The 14,986-nt window shown below is 42.4% G+C and overlaps 1 protein-coding gene across 1 annotated transcript; it reads right to left on the bottom strand.

Annotated features, from left to right (window-relative positions):
* Positions 1-92: 92 nt before the first annotated feature.
* lhfpl5b (LHFPL tetraspan subfamily member 5b) lies at positions 93-2,668 on the bottom strand (the record flags this gene model as incomplete). The annotated part of the gene is made up of 3 exons (XM_083769708.1): positions 93-133; positions 824-1,063; positions 2,257-2,668. 3 exons carry the CDS (start codon positions 2,666-2,668, stop codon positions 93-95), a joined length of 693 nt encoding a protein of 230 aa, XP_083625834.1.
* Between the last annotated feature and the right edge of the window lie 12,318 nt (positions 2,669-14,986).

The raw sequence follows: 14,986 nt of genomic DNA, 5'->3' as shown, positions 1-14,986 counted from the left end.
CCAGCTTATTTATTTTTGTCCTCAAGTTGTCACAGAACAATGCATAGTTAATTTGCACAAGTGTGTATTCAATGCCAATAATACATTGTATTTCATTGCATAATCACGTAAAAATACTGCTTGCATTTCAGCTCTGTGGAAAACACCATAAACATAAAGAATGCTTGTGTTGATATTAATGGCCAGATTTCTGAGCTTGAATCCCATATTACTTCGGTTCTTCTGTAATGGGAGAAAAACTGCATTAATTGATGGTTAAATTCAAAGGGCATTAGTTCTTTGCTCACATTAGCTCTCAATGTATTAATGCCACATTTAACAGCCCCCGTAAGCTCCTACAAATGTAATTATGCTCAAGGCATCAAGTGAGTCTTCTAAACAATTACAAGAATGCTTGCCCCATAACCTTAGTAAAACTATGCCTAAACCTTGCTTTGGTCCATAGCGTTAAGGACCTTCACGCTATGCACCAGAGCTGGCCTAAACCTAACTTTATCCCAAACATAACCTTAGCAAAGCTTTGCCAAAACATAACTTTATTCCAAAACGTAACGTCGGTAAAGCTATGCCATAACCTAACCTTATTTCCTAAACTTAACCTCCGTAAAACTATGGCTAGTCCTAAACTTATTTCTAACCTTAATCTCAGTAAAACGAATACAACACCTGTTTTAAACTACAATGAGTAAGTGAGCAGGTATACACATTCTTCAGTGCCTTGCCATGCCAACATGAGAGTACAAGTTGCCATGCCAACAAGACCACTGGGAATCCTATCACGCTTATAAAGACAAATTTACCCTCTTAAGTTATATGCTCTTACCTACTGCTCCCGCTACTTCGAAGTCATCTGGTAGCAGCTTGTCCTGCCGGTTGCCCAGGGTGTAGGCAAGAAAAGACAGGAGGAGTGAATCCAAGATGCTGATGATGCCCAGGATGTAGGCCCAGCGCACCGTACAGTTCCCCAGAGTGTACTTGTCGGTTTGCGTGCCACACATTCTCCTCACCGGTTCAGCATCCCAGCCGTCTGGGTAGATCATGCAGCCAACCACCATCAACACGGCTGTAGGGGAAGTTAAACACTGATTTATATAGTTGCATGCACCATACATCTAACTACAGGCTTGTTTTATTACACAAGTAGCCCAGGCTACTGGACAGGGCCCAAATTAGCCAATTGGTCACACCTGATCACCCCTAGATCTCCATATATGCGCTGACCTGTTCTGACATGGTGATGTTCTGACATCTGCATAGACTCCATATTTGTGCATGCCTGACAAAGAACTTCACATATAAAAGGGACACAGACATAATAACTGGGTGGGGCATTCATTTCCAACTTGCATCATTCCAAATAGGCCAGTACCCAACGGGCACCACTATAGTAATGTATAAGGTACATGATTTGAACACTAGGGTACATCATTATCAGACCCAAATTACTTTTCAACTTCTTGTTTATGTCCCAAATGACTAATAGCTATCATCAGGCTTTGTCCTAGCAATTGCAGAAATATTAGGCCTTATAATGTCATAAGAAAAAATATATATTTGACTCCCATTTATAAAATAAATATAAAACTTTTTTTAAATTGTGCCTGTGTTCTCAGGTGCTCACCCGTCTGTCTGTCTGTCTGTCTGTCTGTCAAGCACCACATCACCTAGTGAATCATGTTACATCATGTAACCAATCTGTCATTGGAGGTGTTCAGAATTGAAACAGGATCTCTTGGCTTCTACAGTGTTGTTGACACCAAGAACCACACACCCTCTGGACACTCCTGAAACTAAAGAGGTGTGTGGGTCACTGTAGTGCCCATTCAAATGGTGTGTGCGCGCGCGTGCGTGCGTGTGTGTGTGTGTGTGTGCACCCCCTCTGAAAATTTTTCATTTTTCAGATGTAAATATATTAATTGTTTTGCAATGTGTACAAAGCAACCCATACAAGGGTCGGGGTCCCATTTGGTTCCATTTCTACATGTGGTGGATACTCACACATATTTTGTACTGTAATAAATATGTATTTGACTCAATAACCTATAGAAATAGTCTGTTACAAGTACAACTATATACGCTATTCGAAATTTTTAAACCTCAACATTGTACTGTAGGTATGCTACTTGAATAAATGTAATTTGAAAGAGAAAGTAAGAGAAAAGGAAGACAAAATAAATCTTAAGACGTATAGGCTACATCTATATACTATCTATACTCATTCGGAATTAGCTAGTGTACGTATACGTTCTCTCTTACCCGCAGCTAGTTGCATCCAAGAACATATCGTGTAGACCTGCCCTGCGCTGCAGAAGAAAAACAAACTGAAGCAGCACATGGAGCCCACGATCAGCAGCATGGAGCAGCCCACCATGAACATGGCCGTCCGGAAAGCTCCCGAAGGAATGCTGTCGAAGTCCAGAACACTGCCCTTACAGGTTAGTTCCGACGTCAGGGCATTGCCGATGCAGTAGTGAAAGAGGCCGAAGTAGCCTGCCTGCGGGGTGTTCACGCTGTCCCCTATCCAGAACGGCTGAATGAACACCACCACGCTGATGATGGCAAAGACGATTGTGAACACGGCCCACATCACACCAATGGCGCGAGAATTCCTCACATAATTGGTGTGATAGATTTTAGCAGCTTCTAAGGCTGTTATCAAGTTAACCATCTTTGGTGATTCTTGAGTAGCCCCGCCAACAAAGCTTTTCTTACAATAATGTTAAAATGTGAACCTGCTGAATGATCGTCGACACACCATGCACGTTTTAAAATTCCTTATTTAAGCCCTGACTCTTGCGACGCGACCCCTGGCAGCTTTATGCTTCGGGCTGGGTCAGGAAGGACCCAGTCAGGAGTTAGTGAAGTTTCAGCACGCTGGACAGCAACCTCTCCCCTTCAGATGACGTAGAGCTGATTCAGAGGTTGTGGACTGCAGTCTGCACTCTGCAGGTGTTCATCCAGTCAGTGCGAATGACTTTATTTGTAGTTACTGGTAGGCAGGGCAGGCTTAGGCAGGCTACCACAAAATGATCTGTATTTTGAGGGAAACGAAGGAAATAACAAAGAGTCAAAGACGGATTGGTAATAGTTTACCCTACTTTTATGACTCGAGGGGAAGGGATTGGAGCTATGTTTGACAGCGTGTTAGATAAAATGCATGCCAAGAAAGGTGTTATATGATGAATTATTCAGCGAAAGAAGATGAGGTTGTAAGGTGAAACCCGTGACTGCAATGATAATCCTTTCACAGCCAATTGCAATCGCGCGTGCACACACACGCACGCCGCACACACGCCGCACACACACACACACACACACACACACACACACACACACACACACACACACACACACACACACACATGCGCGAAACGTTCAAATATCATTCATTTCCCTTATGTTTCACCGCATACAAATTTAAACTGATATTCATTCAACATCTGTTGAGGAATCAGTGATAAAACAAATATATTGAGTCTGGCATAAACCCCATTATACAGGGATGTAATTGCAAAATAATTGGTTTACAGGTATGTAGAGAGCCCTGCAGAAAAACGTTTTTATCAATTCATGCTCATTTGAATTCATATTACAAACTAAAAGAGCTGTAGTAAATCTAGACTAAAGTTAAATCTTTCATGACATAAATAAAGGAAAAAAGTTGTCTACTTTGCATAAGTTTATTAACAATGGAAGGTTAGGGGTTCTGGAGAGGAGAGGAGAAGCTGGGTCAGTGATAAAATCAAAAAGGAAAAAAAACAAGCGTGCTACAACTGTGAAAAGATAAGCAGGCTATAGCTCTTCAAACACTGGAAAGCTAAGTGTTGGCAGGCTATACTTTGCCATGCATAAAATAAGGCATGGTTAAGCTCTGGCACCGAGTGGCACGTATAGCCTTGGCTCTTGTAGACATAGAGTTTGGAGGTGAGTGGAGATGAAGCGTAGGTGAGGAGATTGCTGAGAAGTGCTGTGGAGCCTGCTTGAGCCCACAGAACAAAGATGTGGAGGCGGGGATGGTTGAGACATAACAGTGCTGCTGGTCTTAGAAGCCTTCTAAACGTTATTGCGTGTATGGCAGATCATGATACTCCATACTGCTAGACTAATCATCAATGTGATCGAATTAATCACAGCTGTGTAGCTTGCTCTGTCTCAAGATGCTGGAGAATTTACATGTGTACATCTAGCATGGTTATTTTTCTACCTGGATATCGCTCATTTGTCACAGGTATGGAGGTTTTGTTATTTTGTTAATTCATTATAACTCAGTCTGGGAGTGTGCAAATGGAACCAAATTGATTCCATTTGTAAACAGGGTTAAATGAACACTCAGGATTTCAGTGGAAGTGGGAAGGAGGATTCGACAGCAGGGGCCAGCCATGCTGACATACCAATCATAGCGTGGTGTGGTGGGAGCTGCTCTTGGATTTTGTTGTAATGAGGGCTCATGGAGACTGACAGCCTATTCGCTGGGTTGTTCAGCTTGTGAATGACTGGGATGACTTGTCTCGACCTGTCGATAGGGGCTCTCTAAAGTCTAAACCCTCTAATGCTGTAAGGTTCCCTGCAGAATAGCAGCCTACTGCCGGTCTGACAGCTCAAGAGGAGACATGTGACATGTGACTTGGTGTGAAGAAGTTGGGAAGATAAACAATGGGCTTAAGGTCACAACCTTTGAAAATAAAATGACAAGAAGAGCATGAGTACAGGTGCACAAGAACTGAAATTCACCTACAGTATGTACACGCACGCCAAGCACAGCTTGCCATATTAACAAGGCTGTGTCAGATTCATGTATCTGATGCAGGCAAACTGTTATTCTGCAAGAGAGTGAATGCACAGACTAAATCCTGAATAATTATGTTTGTCTCTGTTTAGTAAAGTCTAACCCCTTTAGTTTCTGCATGTTAAATTAGATATACAGTAGCAATACTATGTGTGGTGGATTATGTTGTTGACTCAGCTCTCTATCTTGTCCTTTGCTTTTAAAAGAGGCTAAAGAAAAGTAATCTTATTTTCCAGTCACCTGGCTGTCCAGACATGCCAGCAATATAAAATTAAAGGACCTATAACATAAAATTCAACTTTTTCAATTTCTTTTGTGTTTTTGGGGATCCCATATGTGTTTTATATCCCCACAAATAACCAATTTTGAACAATCAGGCTTTCATATCATATAGGTGCTTTAATGGAAATTGCTCTCAGGAACAGCTCAACTGATTTTGGTCTCATTGTGATGTCATCAATGTCACACTAATTTGTATATTTCCAACTTCTTCAGTCTTCAGTTTCAAATTTGCATTTCCACTTTGTTTACAATGTCCACCATTGTTGATTTTCCAAGCTGGCATGGAATGGAAACAAGCCTGGTTTTATCTAGCATCAGTATTATAATGACTCAAATATTAAATAATCTGCATTTCAGCACCCCCACCACCTCAGGACATTGTGGTACTGCAGCTAAAACTGCTTTCAAAGTCCAGAAAGAAATGACAAGGCCTGGTTATATCAGAGTGGTGATTGAGGCTCAAACCATTTGAAATAACTTTGATGGACATAGACAATATGATATTAAATATTAAAAGCAGTTTCAAAATGCATGTTATTTGCGCTTTAAAGTCAGTCAGGCCCTCCAAATTGCATAGCAAATTGGTGGTTAGAAAGTGAAGTAACATAAAACCCTTATTATGAACCAAAATGTACATATACAGGTGTCTTCTTGTATGTTTGTCGATATAGTGCTATCAGTATGTGATGTAAGCAAGGCTAGCAGTTCTGATGTATCTGATGTTTGCAGGGCTTGCTATAGGCTACTGTAGGTATACGGACACATCCGTCCATAAGTATTTATAAAGCAGAGGCTCAGGCTAGCATATCGGTCTGGTATGCAATTAAATTAATTAAGAGAACTCAATCAAAATGTATTAAACGTTCTCTGGCACTGATCCATTGTAAAAGACCCACTACCTCGGTCCTCGGTTCATCATATTTCACTCTATAATCCAATATGAGGTGTGCAGGCCGTTGTGAATTGGCCTCCCCCACTTCTAATAACCTTGGCAGCTTTATTACATTTAGCCTATAGCCTACTTTGATCAAGCGAGCCATACTTACTTCTTGATAAGATTAAGGCGTGTGTGAGACGAAGCTATAGTCTTGCGAATTGCGATGACAGGCAAAAATAGTGGTCTGTGCTCTTCAATGTGCACTTTGTCTTTGTTTATTTCCCATAAACGATTATTTGACAAAGTTTGCAATCATTTCAATATAATGTTTGGTTTATGCAAACGCTTCCACCTGGCTCTCATTGAATTCAATGAATGTATTTTATTATTGTATATAGTCACATTTAGCTACGCTCGGAGACGGAGACTGTGGAAGCCAAACCACAGAGATAACATTTCATATTGATATTTCATAATTCAGAATGAGTATTCAGTAAAATGTATAAAACATAAATGTTTGAAGATTATAATGGCTAAATGCATTGTTTATTTCATTATATGTACTACAAGTATATTGCCAGCTATGCCTATAGAACAAATGTGACCGACTCAACTTTTCTCCACTGTGTGTAACATTCAGGTGAAGCTAGGTTACAGACTCAACGTTGCCTGCTCATATTTGTAGTTTTTGTACAATCCATAAATTTGGAATTCCCAGCTGCCTTCTCACGGACCGGTGTTACAAGTACTGTGGACTGGTGCAAGTGCAACACATGAGTGATGGCAAGAGCAGCCTACAAGCAGTTCCACCATGCTGAGAATCACACCGTGGTCCACATCCGTTGTTACCAGGGAATGACTAAAAGATTTTTTTATATATGTAGCCAGGTGAAATACTGCCAATAGATGGTGCTAGTTCTCTGGTTAGTGCAATGCAGGAAGGTAGAATGCAGAAGCAGGAAGTAGGAAGTAAAGTCAGATGCTGATGTATGGAGGTACACTGTTCAGTTTTACATTGTAATATGTTGGTTTTCATTGGATATATACAGATTATTATTGAGAAGCTGTGATTAAGCTGGGAGCTGTGAACTGATCCTTTGGAGTCTGGGAGCTAAGATTCTGGACTGAAAGTAGGTTTATTAACCACATGTGTTATGTTTGAATATGTTGTGTTTTTGTTTATTTTTCTGATGATGTGTTTGATAGCACTTTGTAAATGCAATATGTGATTGTATTTCCTTTTCTTTTGTGTGTGTTCATTTGTCAGTGAGGATTTCCAGTTGGTGTTTACACTGCAGTTATTTTTGCACTATAAAAGTAGCCATATCCTATTGTTCCTCTGCACTGTAAAACAGTAGTCTTGCTCATTGAGCCACAAACAGACCAACACAGAAGCAGTTATTGCCCAGAATAAAAAACCCATTATTTTAGTTTGTGTCCGGTGCTTATCTCATTTTGCATGGTTACACACATATATATATATATATATATATATATATATTTCAATTTTTATTATCGTGAGAACGATGGCTTCCATTTTCGCATTGCAACTTTTCAGGAATAGAAAGCCTGCCGTTTCTATTAGCTTGGATTCCCTATCGATGATGTCACTGGTGGACGGGTTTCTGAACTGCCCACTGCCTTTTTATGAGACACAGACACATTAATGAGGACAAATTATATGAAGATAGGTTGAAAAGTGGTCCTTTTAAGTATGAAGCCAGGGAACAACGGCCCACCAAACAGAGAGGAAAAAAGTAGACCGCATGCAGGAGCTAATGCCACCAAGCTTCACAGACTAATCCAATGCCACCAAGCTTCACAGACTAATCCAATGCTGCTAATCCAATATCAAATCCAGAGGCATACTGTATATCTGAGTGGCAGGCCAGGGCACACTGGGGCACATATGTTATTGCTCTGCTCTGACAGGTGCCCTCCCACTTCGCTACCGTTAAACAACAGGAGGTCAGCACAAAATAGAAACTGGTTGTTGTAGCAGACCTGCAGTTTTCTGGGAGTTCATTCCAGATATGTGGTGGATAAAAACTGAATTCTGCTTCTCCATGTTTAGTAATCAATGTAGTGTTATCAGAGGTGGCAGACAGCCAGAGGACAAGGTGGACAAGATACAGCTTGGTGGGGGCGAGCCTCTTTAGCCTTAGTGGTGAGCTCACAGAACCTCTGTGGGGTTGACTGTTGTCTCCGAGCGGTTCCACTCACTGATTTCCATTGTATGATGATGCAGCATAATAACATAGTTCTCAACATTACATTCTGTTAACCATATCAATCTGTATGATGCAGCGCATCATTTTCCACCATGTAACCTCAAGGGAGGCTGCTGTGAAATTAGCTAAATTAATTTTGTCCCCTTCGTTTTCATAGCGATGTTTGTGTCTCCTGAAGAGATGCTATTTAAGCTCTGTGTTGGTAATGGTTTTCTAATGGGCATTGCAGCAGAGAGGGGGGAGGAGGCAGGGAGCTGGAACTAATAGCCCTCCTCCACCTCACCATGCTTTACCTCTCCAACTCCGTCATCTCTTCCCCGGTGCCTGACCCAACACCAATGTTGCCTCTGTTACATTATTATGATGGCTTCAAAGTTGCCATCCAGCCCACCCTGAGACCAATTTCCTTTCATCCTATTGCTTGTCAGACCCAGCATGGCTTGCCAGCAGAGAGATTGTGGGCCGACCCAGACGTCAGCCAGACGCGTCTCGTTATCTCAGACGCAGAAAAGGAGCGCAATGTGGCAGTCCAGAACCAGGGTATGTGGGGAAACTAGAGGGAGGGGGTAGGGTGGTCATCTCAGGATGAGGTTTGGTGTCACATTAACAGGCTTCTAACAGAAGACGGACAGTCTGCTTTTGTGCAGAGCAGCATAAATACGAGGGTGAATGCAAATCGTTGCTGTCAGAAGGAAACCTTATATGTCCAAAACCGTTACTTTTCAGGGAATGTAAAAAACAACCTGTGTTATAAGAATTTCCATGTAGTTATGGTGTAGTCACAAGTCCTTGTTAATACTTTTAATTGGTTAACTATTTAGTATGTATTAAACACCCGCACAGATTTAACCACACCTTCAAAAATGTTCAAAAGTTGTGAAAATAGATATCTACAAGTTCACAACGCATCATGTCAAGATGCATTGTGATCTTGTATAGGTTGGCTATTTTCGCTACTTTTGTGTGACAATGAAGTAGTAGGCCTAGGATATTCATTTACGAGAAAACGTGAACATTTTAAATATGGAGATACAAGGTTTCTGCCCGACAGCATAAAAATGCAACTGGGTCATTTTTGGCTCTGCAACTGTGGCAGTCACATTGTAACAATGACGCCTTCTTTTATTGGCCATGATTGTCCAAGAGGGGGCAGTGCGTCATTATGATCTGAGGAAGACAAGTCAGCAGCCAATCTATTAGTTATAGAGTACATGCATTTGAATTTAGAGTTTATCCCTCTCATACTGTAACTCACTCGCTCAAACAGGCAGACACACTGGTACTATTCATAAACCTATTATGTTCCCCATGATCACTAACACCGAACAAACAAATATATAAGCAGCTATCTTTAGATATTGCGATTGATTGTGCTCTGAGAGAGAGAGCCCTTTTAATGTTTTTATGTATTCATTTTCACTGGCGTATATGCTGCAAAATGCCCTTGATGTTCATGGAGACACCGGGGTGTTAGTGTTCTGATGGTGCTTTGTAGAGAAGTAGCTGCTGAATCCCCTGAAGTGTGTGAATGGATAAACAGTCTTTTCTCATATCCAGGACTCAAGTTTAACCCTGACAGCGCTGACACTGCCTTTCTTCCTAACTCGGAGCTGTGTCCTGTGTCCAGGCGGGAATACAGTAGCTTAGTTCAGGTTCAGGTTTATTTGTCATGTGTATAGATACAGAGTATAAATACAAGTAGGCCTACATACAAATAAAGATGTTAAATGTGTGTGTGTGTGTGTGTGTGTGCGTGTGCGTGTGTGTGTGTGCGCACGAGCAAGCTTGCGTGCGTGCTTGCTTGCGGGGGCAGACAGCATATGTGTTTTTATGAGCATGTATGCATATTTTCTGTGTGTGTGCACGTGTGCGCGTGTGTGCGTGTGTGCGTGTGCGCGTTATAGATGTGTTCATCATTCAGTCTTCCAGACTGAATCCTTCCATCTAAAACACAACCAACATCCTCCTCCATCCCTATAGAGACCCGCTATTCATTGCACAGAGTGCACCAGTATCATGGCACGCATGCTTAATTTCTTTATTATACTACTCCAACACTTGACACTCGTCGATGTCGCATGCCGAAAATAGCAGGTCTACAAGGTGTACAGAAGGAGTGATATTTATCTTTGTCATAAACATTTAACATTTGCATCATTATTCTGTCCTGTCTTAAAGTGACTTTCCCTGATGGCTTTCAATTCAAAGGGCTTTATTGGCATGAGAAAACATACGTTTACATTGCCAAAGCAGAAAGAACAATACAGCAATACAATCAAAACAAAAATTATGTACATTTGAAGGTCAGAATCTTCAATAGATGAAATTCTATGTACCAAGGTCACTCGATGCAGGTATAGTCTTTAGGGTGGTTGTGTTCCATTTGATATCCTTCTCCTATCACAGCAACTCACAAATCTTGCTGCTGTGTTTGCACATTGTTGTACTTCGGCTTTCAAACACTTTCAACATGGCGTCCCTATTTGGTCATGTCATTATAAGCGAACATTTTCGGAATTTTCCTGATTATTCTTTTATAGACTAGACCCGGCTGTAGAGCACAGAGTCGGTAACAATGGAAGTTGGAGATTCATGCCTCACCCGGCTATGCGTTAGCAGCGATACCCATTGTACATTGTCAGAGTACCCGTTACACCCATCTGTCTGTGTCCCTTTTATGCCCATATATGGAGATTTCTGTATCTGTCTTTCTGTGTCCCTTTATTCCTATTGTGGAAGGTCTGTGACCAATGAGCAGGCGGAACAGGGGATTGCAGCAGTTTCAAACGGCTTTTTATTTGTTTAGCAGTAAATCATACAGCAGGCAGGAGAAACCCCACGTAGGTTTCGGACAAATTATATTCCATACAATATTTGTTTCACAGGCGTCTTCCACAGCCTGGAGAAGGATGAGAAACAGAAGATTATTAGATTTCAACTCAGGTTTATACAGTCTCTGATAGCTCGCTCCTCACTGGAGGGCTTAGGTTTCAACAACGATAAGATGTGACGGCGATGCCTTGCTTCGTGACGTCATCTGTCTTTATCTTTAACTGTAGCGGTTCTTCTCCCATAGCGGGGGTTCAGCTCCGAGAGAGCACAAGCCGTTAAGTCGATCCGGCGTATATAATGAGCGCCTGTTTGCCAGACAGGACTCAATGCAATGTCTCAGAATTATAGGTTTCTTTCCGACCTTATTATTTGTAGTTTCCGCGTCTTCGTCACTGTGGCGGGGCTGCCTTCCTCCCGCAGCGCGATACTCGGAAACTGGAACTCCTGTTCCTATATTTTATTCATACAGTCCGATAGTCTCTGTCCCTCGGACATTTCCTGGACCGTTCCTAAAAGCCTGTGGTGAGAGGAGAGTGACAGTTAAGACATGCAGGGTTAAACACATGAATGGGTGTTTGGTGGAAGTGTGTGTGTCTTCTTACCCCCCCGACGGTTTGCTGTGCGTGCCTCTGTGAGCGTGTGTGTGAACCAGCCGCTGTCAGACGCAGACTGAATCTTCCTTTTTATATGACGGTTGTGGCCGCTTGCTGATTTGGGTGTGGCCGTTCCATCATCTCAATCTGGCGGAGGAGGAGATTCGGCACGTATACATTCCCTACTACGCGGCCGAGGGCGGCCCTAACGGTCCGAGGCGTCTTCTGTCTGACAGCGTGTCTGGTTGCCCTGGCAACGCACTTACCATCGCGGGGTGTCGCTCGCGAGACCCCACACTATATACAGTATGGAGTTTTGTGTCAGGCATGCCCAAATATGGAGTTTTGTCAGAACAGGCCAGCTCCATATATGGAGCCTGGGCAGGCGCCCTGTCCAGAGCACGGGCAGAGGCCTTTTGTGGCGGTTCTGGACAACCGTGGGTTTGACCAACTCGACACCGGGCACCCCCTGCGGTGGTGTGGAACGCGTGTCTAATTTGAAGTCGACGGGGCGAAAGGTTCATGAGTTACGTGGATTACAAACGTACAAACAGGGACATGGTGCATTTATAGTTAGATAGCAAAAATAGACGATTTACAAGCTCACAAAGCATTGCGTTGTGAGTAGGCCTAATAAGGCACTAATAAGTGCTTAAACTGTGCTGGAACCACCTCAGTTCTTGAGACGCTCCAGTTCTGCTAGTTTAAATTATATAGCCATTTACACGCAGTCAAATCCCCGTCCTGTTTATTTAACCATGAGGCTGTAAAGAACATTGGTATTGCAGTGGTCTTAGGACTCATTTGGAGCTTGCATGCCAAGCGTGTGTAAACCTCAGTGTTCGCTGTGTATTGAGTATTTTCCTCTGTATGCTATTTGAGAACGTCAGGTGGTTAAAATGAAACTTTCAGTCATTGTTTGGTGCCCTTTTGAAATGCCATCCGATCATCATCAATATGGCTGTCAAGCAGCCCCGTACATAAAGAGTGGAGTGAATTCACTGCAATATGCACTTTAAAATAGTTCTTGCTTGTTTTCATTCAGATTCCATGTACTTAAACCGTATAATATACTCAATGTTAAATTGTTTGTTTGTTTGTGTGTGTGTGTGTGTGTGTGTGTGTGTGTGTGTGTGTTCATGTGTGCATGCAGTCTGTATTGGGGTTTTTGTGTAGGTAATGTGGTGAACTTCTCATTGTAGAGAGAGAGAGAGAGAGAGAGAGAGAGAGTGTGTTGTGTGTGTTATGCTCTGACAGTTACATAACCTCATAGAATAATAGGACGCAGGTAGGTTGTTCCACTGACAGTGAGAATTGAAGTGTTGAATTTGCAGAAGCACTGTGAAATGTTGCTGTTAATTGCATCGTGAAGAATGCTTGCAGCATACACTGAGTAGAGTTTACCTCTGCAGCTCTGCTTCATGTAAAAAAGCTCCAATCCGTAAGTTCTGTTTCTCCCGACAGAGACGTAATTGCGACAATGTCCGAACTCCAATAAAAATGGCAGAGCATCTAGGGCCCTATCTTGCGTCAGAGGCACTAAATCCGTAATTTGGGGATTTAGCATTGCGTAAAAGGCGTTCCCCCGTACAAATTGCTATCTTGTACCTCAGCCTCCCTAAAACACCTCCGCTACCCGTTACATTATGCATACTGTAGGTGTGGTTTGGGTTCATTAAGTCATAACTCGCTCAAATCTGAAGCATTTAAAATAAATTAAAGTTCTATGTAATCTATGAAGTTCCTGTTTCATTTGGTATATTGATCATGATTGTATTGTCTCTCTATGAAACTGTATCAAGCGAAAAGCAAAGGCAAAACTATATTGGAAATGACATGACACCCGTTGCTTCCTTACAATCTAGCCTTTAATTGCCTTTCAATAAAACCACATTTGTATAATCTAAGTATAATCTACGATTATGGGGAATTTTATATGATTGTAATCCATTAAATATTTGCTGCGCAATGAAGTGATGAAACTGAACGAGTGAATGGAATCGCACAAATCAAATATAACTTCTTTGACTAGACAATTATATAAACACAATGGACACAAGGAATTGTGATTATAGTAAAATTACAATCACAGAGATGTGTGGAGAATTAAGACAGAACGAGACCTCTGAGCTGTGAATGTTCTGCAACATTGTGCGCCGAGGCAGCTCCAACTCAGGAGCGCCTTTCTTCTATCAAACGGAATTGGCATTGCAGGTGGTTTGAGGAGGCACTTTCCGCCGTCCTAAACCTGCGTGGGCAAGATAGCAATTTCAAGGAAAGCACATCAACACGCCTACGGCCACACCCCCACCCGCAAATGTAGGAGTCGGCAAAATGTATAATGCGTTGTGTGGCCGCAAGATACCGTTTACGAATAGTGAAAGCTCCTAAATGCGTAATTCACGAATTGTGCTTAATGCTGGCGGGTAAGGCATGGCATACGATAGAGCCCCTATAGTGTGCAATCCGATACACTACCTAGCTTATTCCAATAACTTTATTGACAGGGTCAACCAGAGTCCTACCAGAGTCAAAATGTCTCAATGGAAGAGTAGAGAGACCACCTCCAACCTGTGAAGATGTGCTATTAATTGCGACAGAAGGTCACAGTTAACTATGGAATCGTGCATTTCCCGTCAGTGTGTTGGTCAGGCATGTGACATCAGCACTCATCAGGGATGGAGCACGTGACATTACGTGACATCATCAGGGATGGAGATCTCTGATGTCATTGATATTGGCAGGCAATATTAAGCCCATATATCACGTGACATCATCAGGGATGGAGATCCCTGATCAGTATTTACCAGCAACTCTACATCTGACCTCAAACCCTTAGATCTCCATAAGGAGCTGACCTGTTCTGACATTCCATATGTTGATCCTTCCCCATCCATCCTTCCCCTTTGACTGATACCTGTCAATTTAAACTCTAGATGGGCCTGGCCCAAAGTTATTAGTGCAGCCACGCCCGGCAGCCAGCGAAAACTATAGAGTTCTTAACAGGCCCGAAAATTAAGATCTTACCCCCAAGCCAAAGCACCAGCACTCGCCCAGGAGTCTGCTGTCACCCAGGCGGATGTGTGCACTCGACCTCGGTCGCTTCTCGCCCCCGTCTTACTGTTAATTAATTAATAGGATTGTAGTTTTAACATTATTTAACATTATTTTCTCCGTAACGGAGGCTGCTTTGCCTGGGATTTATGCTTCACAGTTCACACACCAGCCTAGTGAGTTTATAATATTAAGTTGGTGCAAGAAGAAAAATCGCCCAGAGAGAGAAAGTGTTTTTGTATTAGCTATTAGCTGGTGTTTTACCCACACCGGCTGTGGGAGAAACACTCCATCATGCCCAGCAGTGGCTGCACAGCGAGGTATTGATAAG

The sequence above is a fragment of the Protomyctophum parallelum genome, assembly GCF_964188405.1.
Source record: "Protomyctophum parallelum genome assembly, chromosome: 7".
Lineage (NCBI taxonomy): Eukaryota > Metazoa > Chordata > Actinopteri > Myctophiformes > Myctophidae > Protomyctophum > Protomyctophum parallelum.
The sequence above is the reverse complement of the archived record's forward strand: the minus strand, read 5'-3'. Positions and strand labels throughout refer to the sequence as shown.